Below are 21624 nucleotides of genomic sequence, written 5' to 3'. Positions count from 1 at the left end.
GGCGATGAGATAGCATTGGCAACTTGGCAGCCTCGACTGTGCCTCGTCACCAGTAGTTGCTGCTGCTACTCCACCGGCAACCGCAATGCCAGGCTGCGACTCAAATGACTCAAGAAGTGGCCTCTGATAATAACTGGGACCGGCCAGGGGTTTTCGATACCCTCCTTAAGAGAGGTAGGATGGTCGGTCCTTGTTTCTCAATCCTGTCTGAGATCGCGAGAGGTTCCTGTATTGAGGAGTATCTCATGCCAGATTGCATTCCTTTAATTTGGAACCTTTAACATCTTTGTTATTTTCCGAAGCGATTCGGGCTTCGCAGTTAGAAATAAATTATGAGTCAGGCCGTAACCACAAAGTGGATGCCGATGTGGTTCACCCTTGGTGTTGCTTGGTTGTCGTTGTCGCCGTCGTCGCTCTTTGTGGCTGCGAAAATCAATTGTCACAAGGCCAGGCTCAAACCCCTCCTGCCGCCCTGCACGCAATGCTGCAGAGCCAAACGCTTTGCTGCTGATCTTGAACCAATTGCAAATTGCTAAGCGCAGCCAACGGCAGCAGTCACGGCCACCCACAGATACAGAAAACGTTTGAGTTACATTTATAGGCATGCCATGGCATTGACTGGCCTCAATAAATTAGAATTAGAATGCGCGCTCTGTGCTCTTCTCGGTTATTCGGCACCGGGCGTACGCGTGATAAACTTGAACTTGTGTGTTCCCACTGCGGCTCGGTGTGAGCCGTGTTCCCCTTCTGTGCCCATATCCCCCGCTCCAAGTGGCCATATTGGCACATTGCGCATACGCAGCGGTGACCTCGCCTCGGACAATGCAACTCATTAGCGATTGCAGGCAGATAAACAGCGAGTGTGTGCGCTGGCACAATTGTTTGATTATCAATTAGTTTCGTCGGGCCCAAGTGGCTGACCTTAGCAGGCAGATAGCTTCAGATAGCCGAGTGGCGGAGTCTCAGCCCCGAAACCCCTCCTTATCGGCCTCCGCGGCTCCGCCATCCCTGGCTGGAACAATGAAGCCAATGCCAAATGCTGAATATCTCACAGCACAAAGCGATTGAAATTTGCATTTGCTGTTCCTTATCTCTGGCAAAAGCAAATCTCTTTCTCTGGTTCGGTGTTTTCCTGCTGGGTGGAAAGCGAGCGAGCTGCTCATCGCTTAAGTGTGTCATCGGCTCACTGGCAGATCACACTCCTTCAGTTTTAAACTTAAAACGGAATGATAAGTTCCAATTCCAGCTCCGTGCATTAGTAAATGTTGCGTCACATCCCCTTATACATGCAAAAATAAGTACGTAACTTTAAAAATGCCCAACTCCTTAATCATCGCATTTTAGTAATCGCCTGTTTTCAAACCGTTTGCCCTTCGTTTCTTTGTCAGCACAACAAAGAAGTGTAAAAATAAATTATGGCTAGGGAATGTTGTAGCAAAAACCTTGTGGCAACCATTATGGGTTTCCTACTGTTCCTCTTTTTTTGTCAAAAATGTAACATCAAAATGAAAACGACTGACATTTTCAAACAACCCGAGCGACCCCGAAACGCTGATCAAAGACCAAGCCAAAATGAAAATAACCGAGCTGGAGCACCATGAACAGGGGCAGAAGTTAGAAATATGGGAGGTAGTCCCTTGCCTTACCCTGCGCACATGACAGCACCGAAACGAGGGGGAGAAGTAAAACACATGCCACACATGCCGCATTTCGGGACCTGCAATCGATTTCCCGTACTTCCGAGGTATGCAAATATCCTCGTCACACCCTGGGCTCGCGACATAATTAAAGAGTGATCCATAAACAAAAGGATGCGCAAATTGTTTCTCTCTTTTTGAAATAAATGCAATTTATGGGAGTTTTGCGGATATCGACGCGTGGCATCGGCGTCGCCGTCGCCCCATAAATTTCGACCACACTCCACTCTCGACGGGCTCGAAGAATATTTAATAAACAAAACTGCGCTAATCGTTAAATTATGATTAATGTGCCGACAACAAACATAAACTTGCCGCCCAAGAACACCGAAAACGTGCAAATAAAGCGTGGGCGACGCCGTCGGACGTGCCTAACGAAATCGCGGACTGAAGACCAACGACCAAAGACCAAATACCAAGATGGAACGAACTACAGAACCCAAAAGTCGGGTCCTTGAAGGCGAGTCGTGTGTGTGCTAAGATATGCGCTGCCATGAACTCTGCGGCGCAACAAACATGGAAGCTTGGCAGGCACTACGTGATAGTATGGGGCGAAGTGAATGATTAGAGGGGACGAGTTAAAGAGCAGGGCAGCGGAGTAGGTGATCAGAGTAGGGAGAAGTGGCGATATCAAGAAGTGCCTGCCAGGTTAGTAGAGGGCAAGCCGTATGCTCTCATTCGGTACCAAAACACAGCGCATCGCGAGGGTGATAGAATTTTAAAGATGATTTCCTGGTCCTCGTTCAAGCGTCCAAGTCACTGCTTTATGCCACGGGATAAAACCTTTTGCAATTTGCCTCACCACTGCATAATTTTCCTGTGGCCTTGGTCTTGTTTTTCCCCAATTCATTGGCCATGTCACCGTCTGGGCCACGTTGGCTTTCCGCCACGCCTCTTTTGCATAATTGAAGACAGCTTTTGCTGCTTCTGGTTTTCCCTTCCTTTTTGAGCCAGTGGAGGATTTTGGCCTGGCCCAGCTCCAACTTGCCTAGACCGAAGTCAGCTTATTAAATATTAAAGCTCCGACTGGGGACCGCTAAATCCTGCGGCTGTCAAGGTGCCGCAAAAACTCAACCCAAAAGCCCGTCACACATCCTGCAAAGCTGGATGGAAAAACGGGGGCAGGCGGGAGGACGAGGGAGCTGCCTGCCACCTGCAGCCGATTTCAATTTCTTGTCGTCCGCTTAGTGCCTCTACCACCTTGTCAAAGCCGAAACCCAGTTGCAAGTCTGTAAAATGGTAAAGGAAAAGCTCAGAGAAAGCCATGGCGGGGAAGTGGAAAGTGAATGAAAAAATCAACTACTAAAAGTATTATTATTGTTGGTTGCACCTGGAGGGGGTTTACTTTGTCACGGATATGTTTTCTTTAGACTTACCATCTCAGACCTGACTCCATATATCCCCCTGTGCGCCTCTGCCCGTGTGGGTGTGTGTTGAAACACGCCGGAAGTTAAATAGGAAATTTCATATGCTTTTATAACTGCGCACGTGTCTACAAGTGGCGAGCTCCGAGCTGCTGGCTGCAACCAGAGCAAAAAGTTCCTAACTATATGGGTACACCGTATACGCACAGCAGCGGACAAGTAAATACCACATACATGGTGTTTATTAAACGAATATATGTAAGTTCACGGTCGAAACTACAACGTTTTTGATAGGGTTTGCCCAATGCCTCGCATCCAAAACTACTTCTTTTAAATTTTGAATTCCACGTAAGACGTTATTACCTTGCGCACAACTGTTCGCAGGTGAGTGTGTGACTGGGTGTGTTACCTTGCGGCAAGTTGTTCGTTTGATGAAGTACCGCTCTTGGTTGCGGCTGCGGCTGCGGCTTTGACTGCAACTTGCAGCAACTTTGAGGCAAGTGCGTGCATCCTGCCTCCGTGCTCCCCACCACACACTCCCAGCACATCCACCTGCACAAAGTGAACTACACGTGTATGGCTCAACCCCTTGAGAAATCGAGTTTACCTGCAAGAACCACGAAGATGCTTACAGCACGAAAAGCAAACAGAAATCCCTAAAAATAGGCTATGAAATATAAGAGATACGTGGCCAATTCAATCGTTGACAGCAGGCAACTGTGACTTATAAAAAGAAATGTAAAAGTTATTGACTTACTGATGCGGATGAGTTGTTTCTTGCCCCAGAAGCTTTATTTATTGACCATTTGAGTTTTATTTTACATGCTTGATTTTCATTCATCCCTGCTTGTGTAAGAAAAACATAATATTATATGCGTAACAACAACCAAATGTTTTCAGCTTAAACTTTTTGACATATAAATAATGCTCTATAAAACGTAAGTCCTGTGAAACTCTAATAAATTAAAATTAAAACTAATTCGTACGCTTATTTCAAATTCTTTCGAGGGGTTTTTAATTATAGTCGTTAGGGCTGTGGTTTTATTTGCTTGCTCATCAGTAATTTAAATTCGAAACAAGTGCAGACATTTTTCAGAACTTCCGTAAAAGCCCTTTAATTTTCCCCACGTCGGTCTCGGATCAAGCAAACAAACTGCAACAAATTATTTTTCGTTTTCCCTCTTTTTGATTACTGCAAAAGCCCTGAACAATGTTGTGTGCATTTGTGCGGCTTCATTACACCTCCTTGGCAGGATCCCCTTGCCGCTGCCGCATTCACTGACCAAGCAACACTCTTTCCACCACATAGACATGGGTGGAGGAGTCGGCGTCCCCGTGGGAGGGAAGGTGGAAAAGCTTCGAGCTCCGCATGCGGCACTCAAGCAACTTTCTCCTCTCTGTGGGCGAAATTGAGCTGCTTCATTTACCTCGGTCGAGGAGAAGGGAGGCTGCGGATGAGGGAAGGAGGGTGCAGCATGCGGGATACAAGAGCAGCTCCATCGGGGCAACAGGCAAACAAACAAGTCGAGTTTTCGGCACTGGCTGGACGTGCACCAACACACTTCTTGCCACACATCCGGAACACACTAGTCAGCGGTTCCGTGGCCGAGTGTTTGATTAGAAAAGTTTACAGAAAAGTTGCTTAAAAGATTTGAGCCAGAAGCAACTGCAGCTTACCGTCTTGTGTCTCCGGGTCAATATTTGCGTTGGGCGCGTTGGCCTGTCCTGTTCATAAATGCCATGCAAGGCCGGGAATTAGCTAAACGTACAAAAATGTCCCACATTTATCAACGTTCCATGGTAAGTGCAGAGTGGTTAGGAAAACCAGGCAGGACCCGTCTCAATGGCAGGCTTAAATGTCAAGCGCCCGTGTCTGATGCTGGCCATGGATGCTTCCTGTCCTTCCGGCCTGCATGTCCTTCTAACCCGTTACTGTGACCTCTCCTGCCGCACTGGCTATGCACAGAAAGAAATGCATATGATTGCGGGCTTTGAGTAAATGTGCTTCTTTATTAGGAGACGGGGCTTTGAGGGGGAAAACATGTTGCACTTAAAGCAAGGGTGGGGAGATTTTCGCTATTGTTTAATATATTTAATTTCAAAATTTTTGCAGTGTAATACGTATAAAAATGCATGACCGCAACACATATCTCAACTGAAAAATCCCTCTCCCCCTTGTGTCCTTCGCCCTAAAAGTGTTAAAATGTTGATTGTCCTTTTTTGTCGGCGCCTCATGTGTCTGTGTCTGAGTGTGAGCCTGCCCAGTGTGCGTGCTAAGTGTTTGTGCTTTGCAACGCCTTCAGTCGGGCTCTCCTTCCGCTTTCACCCACTCCCTTTGTGTCTGCGTCTCGTGCGTGCCACAAATAAATTTTTAAGTAGCATTTGTGTTGATTGCCTTGAAAAAGGACACGGGAAAATCCCTCAGTCCTCGCCACCAGACCAAGGACCAAATGGAAGCCATCCCGAAAACCGAACCCAAGCTGAAACCCGCGACGCAGCTCGTCTCATTTTACGGTTTCGGCTTAGCCTCTCGACAACTGCCGCCCGGCTGAAGTGCGCTTGATTTCCACATTATTTTCCCCTGATGGCTTTTCTTTTCAAGTGGACCTCGTTCTTCTGCCTGGTTAACAAATTAAGTGCGGTAAAATGTCACTCGGATTTGCGACAAATTAAAATGGTGTAAATGGAGATGTTGTCTTGCCTTTAAACAGGTTTGTGGTTTCGCAATTGGCTTCGGTTGTGAAGTTGGCAAGTGGAAAATGGTGAAGGGTATCCCCGTTTAAATTAGAGGAATTTAAAAAGAAATGTGCACATCGTGTTTGTTACTACAATTATTGTTAATTATTTATATTATTGTGTTGCTTTAATGTATGTAATGTAATGTTTTATATAATAAACAGACATCAAACACAATAAAATAACTCAAACATCTTTAAATCCTAAAAAAGTTGCTCACCAGGCACATTTTAAGTTAACAGTCTCTGTAAAATAACAGAGAAGCTAAGGATGTATATTTTCTGTTGTCTAACACTCTCGAAGGGAGCGACTGTCTCTTAACGCGACTCTTAAGGTTTCTCTTTAGCAAAAGCCAACTCGCCATCCTTAACAGTCATAAAAACGAATTCGACTCCTCTGCAGATGAAGAGACACCAACTAACCAACAGCAGCCGAAGTTAAGGCAGCACCAACAGCAGCATCCTTTCACAGGACCACGGCGGTCACTTCTTCAGTTGTTGTTGGACGGCTAGAGTGACTCGTCGTGTGACGGCTGAAAAATCGGGAAAGCGTTGCCAAAGAGAGAGGAACAGGACTCGTTATTAGGGAAGGAGGGAGAGAAAGAGACGCCGCTTTTCGTTGGTTCGGTTAAACAAAAGAATATCCGCTGTTAAAAGCGACGACAGGCGAGTCAAGTAAGTGTGTGTGTGGCTGGTGAGCTTGTGTGAGTGCAGACAATGCAAACGGGGCGCATTAGCAACGTTGTCCTGCCGCTGTTGCTGCCTGGTAATTTGCATGTGCGCGGGTTCGTGGATATCTCCTTGTGATTTTCCCACCTCGCGGTTTTTCCCGTCCGCACTTACATTTTTGTGTGATTTTTTAAACAATTTTTTCGCAGCTTTTTTTTACAACCCGAGCCAAAGGTAGATCCGTCGAATCATATGTTTGTTTTTATTTTAATGTCGGTCCTTCCACCCACGAAACCCGCAATGTCTAATTAGGCGAAGAGTACACATATACTGCGGAAAAAGTCTGAGCTGCTAATGGACAACGCGGCGTTTGGGTGTCAAGAGAAAGAACGACAACTTCGCGTCATGTTTATGTATGAAGGGAGGAGAAGTAGGGGGACTTTCGGGTGGTCCTAGCAAGTAGGAGGACTGTGCTAATATATTCACACAGTCGTAGCCAGAGGGCCCAGCAGGTGACTGTCAACATATGCCAACATATGCTCGTCCCAACACCCGTAATGAATCCCGAATAAGAAAAATCGTCCACGAAAAAGCTATATAAAAGCGGTGGATTTTGTGCAATAGCCTTTATTAAAATTCCGCTAGGTTCCCCAACTGATTCCGGCCTCTTAACCTTAATCAAAAACGGAAATGGAAGCGCCACCCACTTCCGGTCAACTTTGTTTCCGCAACCAAAATGAAAAGAAGCGAAAGCAAATAGCAAAGAGCTCGCACAAAAATAATAGAAGAATGGCGCGATGTCAAACTTCAAAATCGCAGAAGTTTTCGACCTTGGAGATAAAGGAGGGAGAAGTATATAGGAAAAAACAGTCCTGCTTTATGCTGTCTCATCAGAGGGCGTGTGTGGCTGGTGTCGGCTCAATATGTGTGGATGACTGTGACCCCCAGCAAATGGATTCCTACGTGACAAATCTTTATTTAATTTCAAAAATGCGAAATAAACTTTGACGTCGGTTGAGATTTATGTGAAGGCAATATAATGCGTCGCCCCATCCTTGATCCTTGAGCAAACAGGGGAGCGGGGTCGACTGTTTTGTAAAAGTTTTGACTGCCTTGACGTTTTAGTTTCAGCAACAGAATCTTTAAGTAATAACACCCCAACCTAAGCTGGCAAAAACTTTCCACCGCCTAACTTTTACGCTAAATGCAAAGAGGAAGTGGCAAGATCCGGGTAACTTATTTCAACTTAAGTGTAGGCAATTTGAATTCCACTTTTAAAGAGACGAATTGTGTTAAAGGAGGTTGTTTCCTGAACGCTGTTAATTATTAACTTTGCCTTTATTGTCGGTTGTTTCGTCCTTTTACGACGAGCTGTTATTACATTCGCACTGCCGTAAACAAGGCGATAACTTCCTCTCAAAAGGATCATGAAATGAAAACGAAATGGCCAGCGTGAAGAGCATCGAAAGCGTTAGTTGCCATCGAATAAACAAATTGATGATGAATAAACATTTTGTCGAGCATTTCAGCAGACTTTTTCCCTCCGGCACATTTCTTATTTACTTCACTGCAGTTTGCAGTTAATTTGCAGCAACAGCACAGCATCCGTTCTCCCATTTCCTGTCGCTCCACTTCCCTTTCCGGCTCCTTGCACCCGTGGACCCTCGCCTCTGGTCCTTGGCCAAATGACCAAACAAGGAAATTGGCCACCCGAATGCTACTAGGTCCACAGAAACTTGATGATTGCAGTGCCAATTAAGCTGCGAAAATTCAAGCAGAACTGTCGAGACATTTAAGTCGCTGAAATTGCCTTATTATGCAACAATTTACGTGGCTGGAAGTCGTGCAAGTCGTGCATGTTTTACATTTTCAAATGAAATGGCTTGGATAAAAGATATAGCACCTCCTTAGCCACAGAAACCGCTTAGACAAAATAATATAGAAACACGCTTATTTTTAAAATGTTGGTAACATAGAAAAGCCCCCGTAAAACTCACTGGTTTTTAATTAAATTGACAAAAAGCTAAAAAGCCAAGCCGGCTCAGCGGCTGAAAACCATCAATCAAACCGCCAACGCTCAACAGTTTTTAATGCAGCCGCAGAAAAAGGCGCCCCACTGTCGCCTCATTAACACCAAAAACAGAATCGAAACACAACGAAACGGAAGAAAAGAAGTCTTAGAGCGTCAGAATTGGGGGTAAAATGGGAGGCGGCAAAGGGATAACCAGGATATCTGAGCATTGCCAGGACAACGGGCTAAGCCCACAGCAAGATTAATTAAGTCCGCGTAGGCTGCAACAGCAGCAGAAGAACAACAAAAACAATAACAAGAACAAACAATGGCAACAGCTTATGCCCACGCCCACCAAGTGCGTGCCCCACCCCGCCCCAGCACATCCTTGCCTTATCCTTTGAAGCATACTTTTTGGCGTCGCGCGAGAAATTAAAATTTCAACGCGAAACGCGTTGCCGCATAAGCAGGTTGTGAGCCACGCTGTGTGAGTTGCCGTATTTACTTAGCCAAGAACAACAAAAGCAACATCTGAAAACTGAGAAAAACATTAGCACAACAAAACAAACGGCAACTGAGCAGGAAGCAGCTCGTCGACGCAATTTTCTCCTTCGCCTTCCTTAACAAGCGCGGTGTCAACAATGCATAGGGCTAAGGCAATTCTGTCCAGGACGAGGGCTACCCAAAAACCGTGGATGCATGGGGACGAGAACAATAAAAAATCACGAATTGAATTTGGTCTTAGTAGGGAACATCCCCTGGCGCTTGAAAATAAAGAGAGTTTAGTCTAGCATAAATATTTTATTTTCTATTTTAATTAAAAAATCCAAAATGTTATTTTTGATCTTAAAATTCTTAAAATAAAAATAGCCCAACACAAATAAGGCTCTTTAAGTCGAATTTGAAAATTAATCGAATAAATTAATCAACAAGTTTGTTGAACTAAATTGTGAAACAAATATATGTAATTGTAAAGGAACGAATTAACATTCACCTGACCGACCCCGAGTGACAATTAACATTGAGTACGCCCCTGCCGGTGATCGTATACGGTGTGAGCTCCATACCACAGCTTTATGTGTTGTCCTGCCAGCCCTGGAGGACCCCTTCCACCCACACACCCACCCACACTTGGACGCCTCTCTCTGTTAATGAGTTCCGCCTTGACGCTGATGAGGATGTGGAATGTAGAATGTGGGACGTTGAATGTTGGGGGATGATGAGCTTGTTGCTCTGCGACAATAAACGTGTTGAATGTCAAGACCATACAGCCTACGCGTGTGTGTGCGGGACATGCATATGCCGATTTTAATGTATTTTTGCACCATCTCAGATTCATCGAAAAGTGTGTAACGTTTATATGGAAGGATTTTTTAGAAGTTTAATATGTCCAAACGAATGGACGCTAGGCGACGCTGTTGCGGGGCTGTGCAATCCTGTAAACAGCCGCCTTGCTGCTGGCATATCTCCATCTCTCTCGCACTCATCTTAGTTGAGTAAGGGGTATACAAAAGTCGAGGCTGCCGTCTATAGCGTTCTCTCTTGATATAATTAAATATGTTAGTTAAATGACGACACCAGAGAGATGTTCCATCAAAGCCCGAACACAATTGCTGTTTCTGTGGGGGACTTACACTCACACAAATGTGGTTGAGGGTGGATAATAAAAAACGCTTAAAAAGCAAAATTACTGCATTTGATAAAAACGACACCCCAAGGATTAGCCACAAGTCTGGGAATGTGGGGAGAGCTAAGCAGGGCTTCCTCGCTGCCTGGGCACTCATGCAAACGGTGGCTCCCAAAAAGGTTGACCTTCATCGGATCCCAGACTTTCATTGGAAGCATTGAAATTTTCCAACTCTTTCCTATTTTCCCTTTTTCAACCTGGCCAACTCCAATTAGCCCTAAAATGGATTTGTGTAACGCACAAACTACAATACATTTACCTCTGAGATTTCATGCGGCTCTTGGGGTTCATTTTCCTGTCAGAGCTCTCGAATGATTTTCCATTTTCCGTTGCCCAATTTCCCCGACTCTCTGTTGATTTAACGCTACTTTGTAGCATTTCGGCGGGCAGAAAACATTTCAGTTTAATATCCTGCCAAGGAAGTTGGGAAAACTGAACCAACTTTCGCTGATAAGGGTTGGCGGGGAAGCGGAGTGTTTTGGGGAAAAACGCTGAAATATTTATGAGACTCGCACACAAACACGAGCGAATCATGTGTGCTTGCGTTAATGTATGTGTAATGAGTTGGGAAAGTGTTGAAATCTGCATTTAAGGCAGCCTTTGTATCGCATTTGGCATTAATTTCCTCCTCTTTTCCCTCCTTTTTGAGGAGGAACTGGAAGATGGTACATTCTAAAAATATTTTTATGATTAGGATTTTGTTTAATCTTTTAACCGTGTCCGATTACAATAAAAAAATGGCTTGGAAAGGAACTGAAATAATTCATCTCATAATTCATAAATAAAGTCTACCCTTTAATTAAATCGCTTGGAGTTTTATTGAATCGCCATACTGTTTTACTATCATTGACTAAGATTTATCCAACAAAGGCATTATACGAAAGTGAAAAAGGTAGTTAGATTAAACATCGACAAATACGATCTTAATTTTCATCTACATTCTTGCAAAAACAACTGTGAGATAGCCTCATATGAAAGTAGTTTACATAAAGCTTAGTGCACACACTGCTCTGCCAAGTTGAATTAAAGGAGCAAACATTTCATCATGATGTAGCTGTCATTCGGTCTTAATGCGATTACTTGCAACCACAACTAACTGGATTACATCTCTTGCTCTTGCAGTTAACCACTAGCCAGTCTGGAGGGATTTGCCAGGACAGCATTTGAGAAGCAGCATCCTAACATGGACCTGCCGTCAATGGTGCAACGTTCGGGTGACACGCTCATCGTGCGCAGCGTGGTCAGCGGAAATCAGCTGTACACGGAGCAAGGTGGCCATAGCCACCAGCCCACCGGCAACGCCGGACTCGTTTCCAGCAGCAACACGGCTGCCTCACAAGTGGGCTCCTCGCTCCTGGAGCGACATGTAGAGCGCTTCCGCCTGCAGCAGTTGCTGCAGCAGCAGCAACAAGCAGCCGCAGCAGTTGCCGTTGTGAACAGCGTGCAACAGCAGCAACAGCAACAGCAGCAACAGCAGGCCGTCATCGGCATGGATGCCAAGGAGGAGGGCCTGCCGCAGTGCAAGATCAAGCGGAACTACAGCTGCAACCACTGTGCGTACTTCACGCAGAATCCCCGCTACCACTTGACCCACCTGCGCGACGTGCACGGCGAGAAGATAGTGATCAACAAGTGCAAGCTGTGCCTGTACGCCTCGCGGCACTTCCAGAAGCTGGTGCGGCACATGAAGATGGTGCACGGATGCACGGACGGCATTCCCAGTGGACACGGTCAGGCCAGGGGCAAGCGGGGCATGAGCCGGGAGGCGCGAAAGCGGCGACTGGAGGAGAGTGTGGGCGTGATGGGCGGCCAGAGCCTGACTGTTGCCGTGCCGGATGTGCCCACCCTGGAACAGGTGAAGCGGGAGCTTCTGCTGCAGGAGGAGAAGTTGCAGCGCGACATACAGGCCTTCAACCAGCGGCAACGCGAGGAGCAGCAGCGGGAGCAGCGGGAACTGGAGCTGGCGGCCACCAGTGCGTACCAAATGCAGGTCCTGCGCGACTTCGAGCGCCAGTCGCCCGCCGAACCGCCCACCCCCTCGCCCACCAGTGGCTCGGCCACGCCCCCCTCCAACGGGGAGGAGCCCCAGAACCGCCTCCTCAAGTGCAGCGCCTGCGAGTTTACCACCCTCTACCGAACTCAACTGCGGGCCCACGAGCTGGCCGAGCACGGAAAGACCAAGTTCTTCCGCTGCGACAAGTGCAGCTATGTGACTCACATCAAGGCGCGCTTCAGCAAGCACGTCAAGTACCACTCAATGCCGATGATCAAGTGCGTCACCTGCGACTTCCGCACGCCCTACAAGTGGAACCTGGACAGACACATGAAGAACCACGGCGGAGCGGGCGCATTCAAGTGTGCCGCCTGCGACTTTACCGCCGACATCAAGCAATCTCTGACGGTCCACGAGATGAACCACCATGTGCCGCCGGTGGGCAATGCGGGCTCCATTTGGCCGAGGCGCCAAAACAAAGTGGGCGCGAGTGAGATGTGCGAAGACTTCCTCAGCGACTCCGCCGAGTTGGAGGATCAGTATAACAACAACAATGTGGACGACGAGCTGGACGGCGTCGAGGATCCCGACGAGCCTATGAGCGGTGGCGAGGAGCAGCAGATGCATCACCACCACTACGGCAAACGGAGCAAGTACCACGAGGAGGAGGAGCCCACGGATCTGTCGCAGAAGGGCGGCTGCTCCTCGGACACTTCCAGCGTGGGAACCCCCACGCCGAGGGCCCAGCGACCTGTGCCAAACCTCATCCCGATCAGCAAGGGAGCCAAAGAGTGAGTAACGCACGCTAAGTATGGTAAAATAACTACAATGCTTGTCTTGTACCCCTTAGCGTATTGAACCTGTCGAAGGAGACAAACGCCTCGCGCAGCTCCCTCACGGAAATCGCATCCATGTTTTTCAACGAGAAGCAGATCTCGGAGATGCTGGATAAGTCGGATGTGCCACAACTATCGCCGGCAACGACGGTGGCCTCCCAGAACTCTTCGCGCAGCCAGATGACCAAGAGGTCCAGCTTCCTGGACAAACTGAAGACGGGGGCGCAGCACGAGAATCTGGTGTGCCAGTGCGGACATGTGGCCAAGTGTCTCTCGGAGTCGATCATCCACGGCAAGAGCTGCCACGCCTCGGCGGTAATCATCGACGACGACGATGCTGGCCTGCACGAGGACGATGCCGACGACAGGCTGGAAATCGACGAGGACGACGAGGACCGCCATTCCCATTCAGCCCTGAATCTCAGTGTGACGGGATCCACGCGATGCCAGCACTGCCGCCACCGCTGCAAGTCCTCCACGGACCTGCTGCATCACCTGAAGCAGTGCGTCGAGGCCATCCGCTGCGCCAACGAGATGTACGACTCGAACTCCGGGGAGAGCGGCGATCGGCGGCCGGACTCCCAGAGCCTGCAGCAGCAGGCGGCCGTCCAGCAGCAGAGGGTTTGCATCTGGAATAAGGCCACAAAGGAGATCGTCGCCGCCGCAGCGGCCGCGTCCTTGCAGCAGGAGAACAGCAGCCACAGCATCGTCAAGTCCCCGGCCGGAAGTCAGGCGGCCAGCAATGAGGAGAACAGCTACTACGGCGTGGAAACGGCGCCCGGCTACGGCGAGGTAAGTCCGGAGTCCACTAAGCACAGACCCCACAGCCAAAAATATGAGTTCCCCATTTTTAAGTTTAAACCGCAATAATTTTAATTATTTAGTTTATAATGGCTCTTTAGTGTAGGCTCATCAAAAATAACAGATTGTTTTTATGTTGTCATTTTTAGAAGAGTAACATTAATATTCTACACAGAATACAAAATCTATAGGACTTAATGATCACTTTGATGAAATTTTGAAGAATTTTAAATATTGTTGTTTCGATATTACCCAAAGTAGGCGCTCTATTCTAATTTACTAATTTGAAGGAATTTTCAAAAATGGGAGCTTCAGGATATACATAATGTCAAATTAACAATGTTCCATGGTTACAATAATACTTAATAAATTTACCTATCTAACACCAAAATGAATCTTATGTGTTTAATTTGTATTTCTGCTTAGGATAACATATATATCAATATCAATATAAAAGTAATAAAATCAGATAAGAAATAAGATTTCCAAAAAAAACAGTTTTAGAAAAGATGTATTTTAAATTCGTTTTCGAACTAGTCCGTTGAATCCATTTCCTGTTTGAGCACCTTAGGACATGACAGTTTTATTTAGTTGAACCCCTCGACCCAGCACGAGCATATGCCACGTCAAAATGAAATTTGACTCTTTCACGCACTGCAGGTAACCAAAAAGATGACGCCCGAGGAGGAGGCCGCCAACTCATCGCTGAAGAAGGTTTACAAGTGTCCGCACTGCAGCTTCTGGGCCTCCACGGCCTCCCGCTTCCACGTGCACATCGTGGGCCACCTGAACAAGAAGCCCTTCGAGTGCTCGCTCTGCTCGTACCGCTCCAACTGGCGCTGGGACATCACGAAGCACATCCGCTTGAAGACCATCCGCGATCCCTCGCACAAGACGGCCAAGGTCCTGATGAACGACGAGACGGGCCGCCGGAACTACACCAAGTACAACAAGTACATCACCCTGATGAAGGTGACCGAGGAGGACGGCGACCCCAAGCTGATGAAGTCCGGCGAGATGACCCCCAACCAGGTGGCCTCGCTGGCCTTTCTCAAGGACTACGCGAAGGTGGGTTCGGTCACCGGGCAGGACATCACCCTGGAACCGGTGCAGCCGACCAAGCCGAATGTCCTGGACGACGCCCACCTGGCGGACAACCTCATCCGGATTCCCCTGCTGGCCACCATGATGAATGCCGCCATGGCCCAGCAGCAGCACCAGCAGCAGCAGCAGAAGGAGCACCAGTCCACGATGATCACGCCCTCGGTAACCATTTCGCCGGTGAAGCGAGCAAGTCAGGGATCGGCGATGCTCGGCAAGCCCAGCGACGATCTGATCACCGAGGTGCACCAGGAGGGCAATGAGAAGAGGACGGTCTACCGGTGCCGCAAATGCAACTTCGGGTAAGTAAGGAAGGGTGTTGGAGCGGTCCCTTATCAAGGTTCTGGATTAAATTAACTCGATTTCAAAAGAAGTTTATGTTAAAATGTTTTAAGGCTTAATTAGTACACATCTTTCAACTCAAGTGCACATTATTATTCTTCGTTTATTTGGGTTTTTTAGGTTTATTAATGACTTAAACTTTTTTTAAGAAACACAGAACAACGCTTTAATAGTCCCGAAAATAACTAAAATTTTAAACCGATTTAGTATTTATTGCCAGGTTACTTAATAAACTTAAGCTTAACTGATGCCTGAACAACTTTTACTAAATAGAGAACTCTTAAATAATGTTAATGTTATTTTTTTGAACCAAAATTTCAATACTCTCGATTTTATTTTGTTCTGTAACTAACGGATAACTTCCTCTAACAGACACCAGAACCGCGATGCTGTGCTGGCGCACGTGAAGATCCACTACCAGGACGCCAGCAACCCGAAGGCCAGCTCGGCCAACTCCGGCACCTCGCCGCTGCAGGTCTCCGTGGGCGGGAACCAGCAGTTCTACATGAACAAGGTCTTCGCCGCCATGTGCCTGTCGCAGACCCAGTCGCAGTCGTCGCCAAACTCCGGGGCCGCCGGTGCGAGTCCGGCCATCTCGGCCGGACTGCTGCAGCGGGCCATCCAGGAGGCCCAGCACTCGCCGACGCCCAACGCCAGCGCTCTGAGCGGACTTGCTTTGGCGTTGGCGGGCGGAAAGCCACAAGCCAATACGACGAAAGCCAGTGCCGCCTCCATTTTAGAGCACGGTGAGCAGAAAGCGAGTCAAAACGAGGCAAGTGCCGACAGTCTGACGTCGCCGAACACCACCACCAGTAGAACCACCAAAGCCACCACTAGCACCACCAAAGACACCGCCAGATCGCTGCAGGATCTGCTCACCTCACCGCGCAGTGCCAGAAATGGAAATCATCCCTCTAACGCTAACAGTAACTCGGTTGTGGGAAATGGACTCCGGCAGGATGCCGCCATCGTCGCCTCATCTACCAATACCACACCACCACAACCCACCAACTCAGTCAGCAAGCCCAATGCATCGCCTTTGCCAGTAACTACCACTCCTACTCCTTTTTCTACTGCCACCCCATCACCACCAGCTCTTTCAAAGACCCTGGCTCATCAACTGGGTGCGGGTAGCAACAGCTCATCTTCATCCCACCACAATCACCATCCTCCACTCATGGCCGGTGAAGGTTACCACCTGGCGGCGGGTCTAACCCATGCCCACGCCATAAACACTAACACGAAACCCGACTCCAACTCCTTTCCCTCGTCATCCTCGTCGTCATCGTCGTCTTCTGTGGCCTCCACTTCATCGGCCGCCGGCTCTGCGTCCGCCTCCGCGTCCTCCTCCGCCACATCGTCGCCACCGCCGCCGGCAGCCTCGTCTTCCTACCTGGCTGCGATGGCGCCGCAGCAGCAGGGGCCACCTGCCGTGCAGATGCCGCAGCCGCCGACGAGGTTCCATAGCCATAGTCCAGGTAGTCCCAGCCTTCTGACCATGGCCGACGGCGATCGACGCGACCCGTCGCCGTATCGCTGTGGCCACTGCCACCAGGTCTCGAATTGGAAGCATGTCATCCAGGTATGGCCCTGTGCATTTTAATGGATTTGTGTTTTGTCCCATAGAAAAACCGAAACAAGCCGCCAATCCCCGAAAGTTTCGTTTTTACCCGAAATCTTCCAAGAAGCCTGACCGCCTCCGGGCTTTCCAAAGTAGGAATGGGATCTAGAACAGGGGCGACGTATTTTTTCATTTGTCACGGGAAAAGTTTTTGCAGGTAGCTTTTTTGAATTGGTCAATTAGTGTTCATCATAGCGCTGAAAAGAATGGATTGTTACCTAACAACAAGACGATTATTTTTTTAATGCAATATATTTCAGCCACAGAAAATACAAAATATTTCAAATAGACAGTTGCTATTATTTTTACGAACTGATTTTTAATAAATCATTTTCCATTAGACATTAAGATATTCCTGCTTTAGTGTGTAACTTTAAACAAAATAGTTCGCATACAATATATACCTATCGTATTGTTTTAAATTAGGCTCTTCCCCATTTGATAAAAACAGACAGAATGAAACGAATTCTTATGGGAATAATAAAAAATCTCTGTTTTCAAACTTATCCTGATTTCATTTTGAGACGAACGAGGGCTTTTAGTCTTTTATACCTAAACGTCAGGGAGGCATGAGTACCATTAGAAAGGATGCTAAAACCCTATATAGTCAAGCACTGAATGTAGACAATTCGCAGTCCCCGATCCGACACCTTCCGACCCCATCTCACCACTCCATCTGTGTCCGTAGTCCCTGCGCTGCGCTGGTAAATATGCAAAGTCTATTTTGTAAGCCCCTTTACTGTCCCGATTTCGACTGTTTAATGTGTGGTGTCTGGTCTTGCTTTTGTTGTACTCTATACGATAAACGATTATTAACTATAAGAAAATCATTGGTGAAAGTCTTGCTTGCTCTCTATCTCGAACTAAATGTAATCCATAAATCGAAATCACGAAAAAAACAAACCCATGACACCCTGAAAAATATAAAACAAAGCTAACCTTAAAGGGATTCCCATTACGGTGCGAGGGTTTTCGATTGGGCTAAACTCATGGTTATACTCCCTGAAAAGGGTGTACACACACATACACACTCACACACACAAACATATACAAACATTAAAACAGAAGGACACTTGATAAATTAACCCATTCGAGGCACTAATTGTTGACCATTTCTTCTGGTTCTCCCCAACAGCGGCATTGTCGCTTAAAGCATTCCGGGGATATTCGGATCGAGACCCTTGAGCGAGGAGCCAGTGTCTCAGCGAACGCACCCCCCATCTACAGACCCCTGGGAGCAGGTGCCACGAACGAATCGCAGTCCCATATCCCGTCGAACCCCACCAGCAACATCCTAAAGCCCGGCAGCAACCCGAATGTCAGCAGCAACACCAGTGCCCAGCTGCTGATGACCACCAAACAGCTGGAGCAGCTCCTCCACTCCCCGCTCTCCGCCAGCGCCGCCGCGGTGGTGAACGCGGCCAACACCCAGCAGGACATCCAGGCGGCGGCGGCCTACTGGGCCGCAGCCTGCAAGGCAGTGGTGGCCAGCAGCAGTGCCGAGGAACTGCTCCAGTTGCAGCAGAACGATCAGATCGAGATCACCCGTCTACCCTCGACGGCGGAGCATCCCGGTTCCGGTGGCAGCAATACCAAGAGCAAGCAGCAGAAGTGCCCGGTGTGTCCCTACATTTCGGAAAGCAAGTCCCAGATGAACTACCACGTGTCGCTGCACAAGCCCACGCAGTACGAGTGTCGGCTGTGCACGTTTGTCTGTGCCAAGAAGCAGCACTTGAGCAGCCACATGAGGAGTGTCCACCAGCAGCAGATGTCCGCTCCGGGAGCAGTCGGAGGAGGCGCAACCGGTGGCGGCCTGGACTTCAGTGTGGCCCTCCAGTTGGCCGCGGCTGCCAAGCAGGTGCAACAACTGCCCGCCTCCACTCCACTCTCCATCGATCTGTCCCAGGTCCAGCTGGACGCCGCCTCGGATGCAGAGCTCAACCCACAACAACTGCCGCCGGAATACCAGTACAAGCTGATTAGCTACTGCCCCAGGTGTCCGGCTCGCTTTGCCCAGAAGCACAATGACGAGCGCAATGCCAAGCAGGAGCTGGAGCAGCATTTGCTGGCCCACAGCGACCAGGAGCCGGAAGACCAGGAACAGGGCTTTGTGTGCACCTACTGTGAGTATCGTACGGCCGAGGAGACTTTGCTCCAGCTGCACCGCGCTGTGCACATGTCGCACTACCAGGAGAAGTGCCAACAGTTGTACAAGAACTGCAAGGAGGACGTCGAGTACCCGGCACCCAAGTTGCTACAGCTGACCGGCCCGGAAACCATCTGGGTGGTGGACAATGAGCTCAGCTTGCAGCTGCTGCAGCAAAACACCTGCGGGGGAGTAAGCTCCTCCACCGGAAGCTTTGATAACCAGAACTCCCTGCTGAAGAAGCAGCTGGAGTCAGGTGGTGGCCAGTTGGTGACCATTCCGCGGGAAACGGCTGTGTCCAAAAACGAGGGCGAAACCCCGGAGGAAGATGAGGAGCGACGCAGCAACTCCACGCCGTCGACCAGCGCCTCGGTGGCCACCAGTGATTTGGCGGCGGATGCCAGCAGTGACGCAGGATCCGTAGACATGCCCCAGTCGATTCCGGCACCGGAGCGCTGTCTCCACTGTCCGTTTGAGACCCAGCAACACGAGGAGCTGCTGCAGCATCTCCAGAAGCACGCGTGCGTGAACCCTCCACCACCCAACTACCAGCAATGTGCCCACTGTGATTACAATACCAGCGGGGAATCGGAAATGGAGGAGCACACCGCTCTGCACTTTAATGCCAGTGAGAAACTGAAATCCGTGGAATTCTACACCTGCTACGATCAGCTCGAGATCAGTGTGGAGCGGGAGCCAGAGGAAACCGGTGAGTCCAAGGAGGAGCAAGCCGAGCACAACAACAACCAGGACAACGTGATGAATGCCAACGTGCAACAGGAGCAGTGCAGACCAGATGAAGAGCCAGCAGACGAGGCGACGGAGGAGCCGCTGGCCAAGAAGCCCACCACCAAGTTGATTCTGTATAAGAACGAGGGCGGCTTGAGTGTGAAGCCCTCCCAGGAGGAAGCCACCTCGGAGTCGCAGAAGAGCGAGAACATCAGCGATCGCCTGCGCCGAAGGATCCTCCGTGGAAGTGCCAACCAAGCCGATGACCCTCAGGCGCAGGAGCGACCCACTTCACCGGACAAAATGATACTGGTCAATGCCAAGACGGGCAAAGTCATTTCCAGAAAGTAGACCCCCCAGGGTCGAACCTTTTATTAAATGTAATCACCCTACACCTAAGTTTATCAGTTACTTAGCCCTAAGTGAGTTTTGGTTTTGTTATTACTTTGTTGTTGCTTATGTTTTCTTTTTTTGGGGAATGCGTTAGTGGAGTTCGGGATTTGTTTTAGGCACCTTTTAGGGATTTCTATTGTCACTAACACACACCCACATACACACACCTAATTGGAACATGTTCCTGCACTTAAAACTTGTTTAAGCCCTAAGTTAGACTTACGTAACCTTAATTTATAAAAAAATCGAATATATTACAAATGGGAAAACCCGGAATTCTTACTCTAATTACTTGATAGAGCGGTGCAAAATGTAGTTTAAATTAATTGTATTGTAAATTATCAGAGAGACACTAAAACGTACATTTAAAATTATAACCTATGTATATATACCATTGGCTAAATTTGTAAAATGTTACTCGAAGACCTAACCAACCAGAGCAAGATCCAAAAGCGTTTCAAAGAAATCAACTTTGTGTAGGAGAAAAAATAAATTCAAAATTAGGTCTTGCTTTAATTAATTCCTTTAATTTTTGAATGGGAACTGTGATTATTAATAAATGTAGATGCATCAAAAAAGTGAACGCGTATATCATGCAAAGAATATGGTACTATATACATACTATATAAATCTATACATATATATTTACACACAGCTGCTGCGAAATCAAAAACATAATTTAAATGCAATTCAAAAATCCACAAAGAGTAGGGAGATTTTTGCAATATTTGCAATATTACTTTGAAAAATGCAGCACGCTGTTAAGATTAGGTCTTAGTTTCTACTACGGAATAATTATGTTCTAATCAGTACTACAATTGTTTTCAAGCAAACAGCGTCTTTGTAGCACAGTCTAGCCTGTGTAAACACTACAAAATGTTATCATAAACTCTAAGCAAACGAAAAGAACACATGTGGAATAGCGGGGCCATATTTAAATAGTTTAAAGCGAAGAAACATTTAAACAGAGCAAATCAAATCCAGAAAACGCTAAGGAGCGATACTGTATACAGAAACTTACTTGGATATAACTGCAAACGCCTTTGATATGCATATATACATCTTATATCGGTACCGATATCTATACACACAATATATATTATACATTAAATAGTCCTTAACATTGAACTTAAAGCTAGTGTAAATAACTTAGTTTTGTTTACTACGCACACAGCCACACAACACACTTACACACACACGAAGATTTACGGCATTAAATTACAACAGAGAAAATGTACAAAAAACAAATGTTAATAAAGAAATCAAATAAAAATACGCAAGTTGCTTTACAATTGAACTTTTTCCTGCATGGTTAGTACGTGAGTAACTTTATGCTTAAACTTTATTTACAAATTTATTCTTCACCAAACAAAAACTCCCCTTATCGAGGTATGGGGACATGGCGATCGCGCACCATATAAGAGTTCTGATATCGACTTTTGTGTGCAATAATTCTTGTTAATTCGACTAAATGAATACACCCTCTTTTCGTTCGGTCC

The 21624-nt window shown here is 47.6% G+C and overlaps 1 protein-coding gene across 6 annotated transcripts in view; it reads left to right on the top strand.

Annotated features, from left to right (window-relative positions):
• Window positions 1-21400, top strand: part of LOC108036732 (uncharacterized) — a 39183-nt gene extending 17783 nt beyond the window's left edge. Inside the window, exons 3-7 of one of the 6 annotated variants that reach the window (XM_017113031.3) lie at window positions 11286-12947; window positions 13007-13784; window positions 14466-15196; window positions 15609-16818; window positions 17993-21400. In XM_017113031.3, the coding sequence (XP_016968520.1) occupies window positions 11347-12947; window positions 13007-13784; window positions 14466-15196; window positions 15609-16818; window positions 17993-20083 (6411 nt within the window). In that variant the 5' untranslated portion in view covers window positions 11286-11346 and the 3' untranslated portion in view covers window positions 20084-21400. Of the gene's footprint in view, window positions 1-11285; window positions 12948-13006; window positions 13785-14453; window positions 15197-15608; window positions 16819-17992 lie in introns of all 6 variants that reach the window. The other 5 variants (XM_017113030.3, XM_017113033.3, XM_017113032.3 and 2 more) reach the window with 5 other exon arrangements.
• Window positions 21401-21624: the final 224 nt, after the last annotated feature.

This window comes from Drosophila biarmipes, chromosome 2L (genome assembly GCF_025231255.1).
Source record: "Drosophila biarmipes strain raj3 chromosome 2L, RU_DBia_V1.1, whole genome shotgun sequence".
Taxonomy (NCBI): Eukaryota; Metazoa; Arthropoda; class Insecta; order Diptera; family Drosophilidae; genus Drosophila; species Drosophila biarmipes.
The sequence above is the reverse complement of the archived record's forward strand: the minus strand, read 5'-3'. Positions and strand labels throughout refer to the sequence as shown.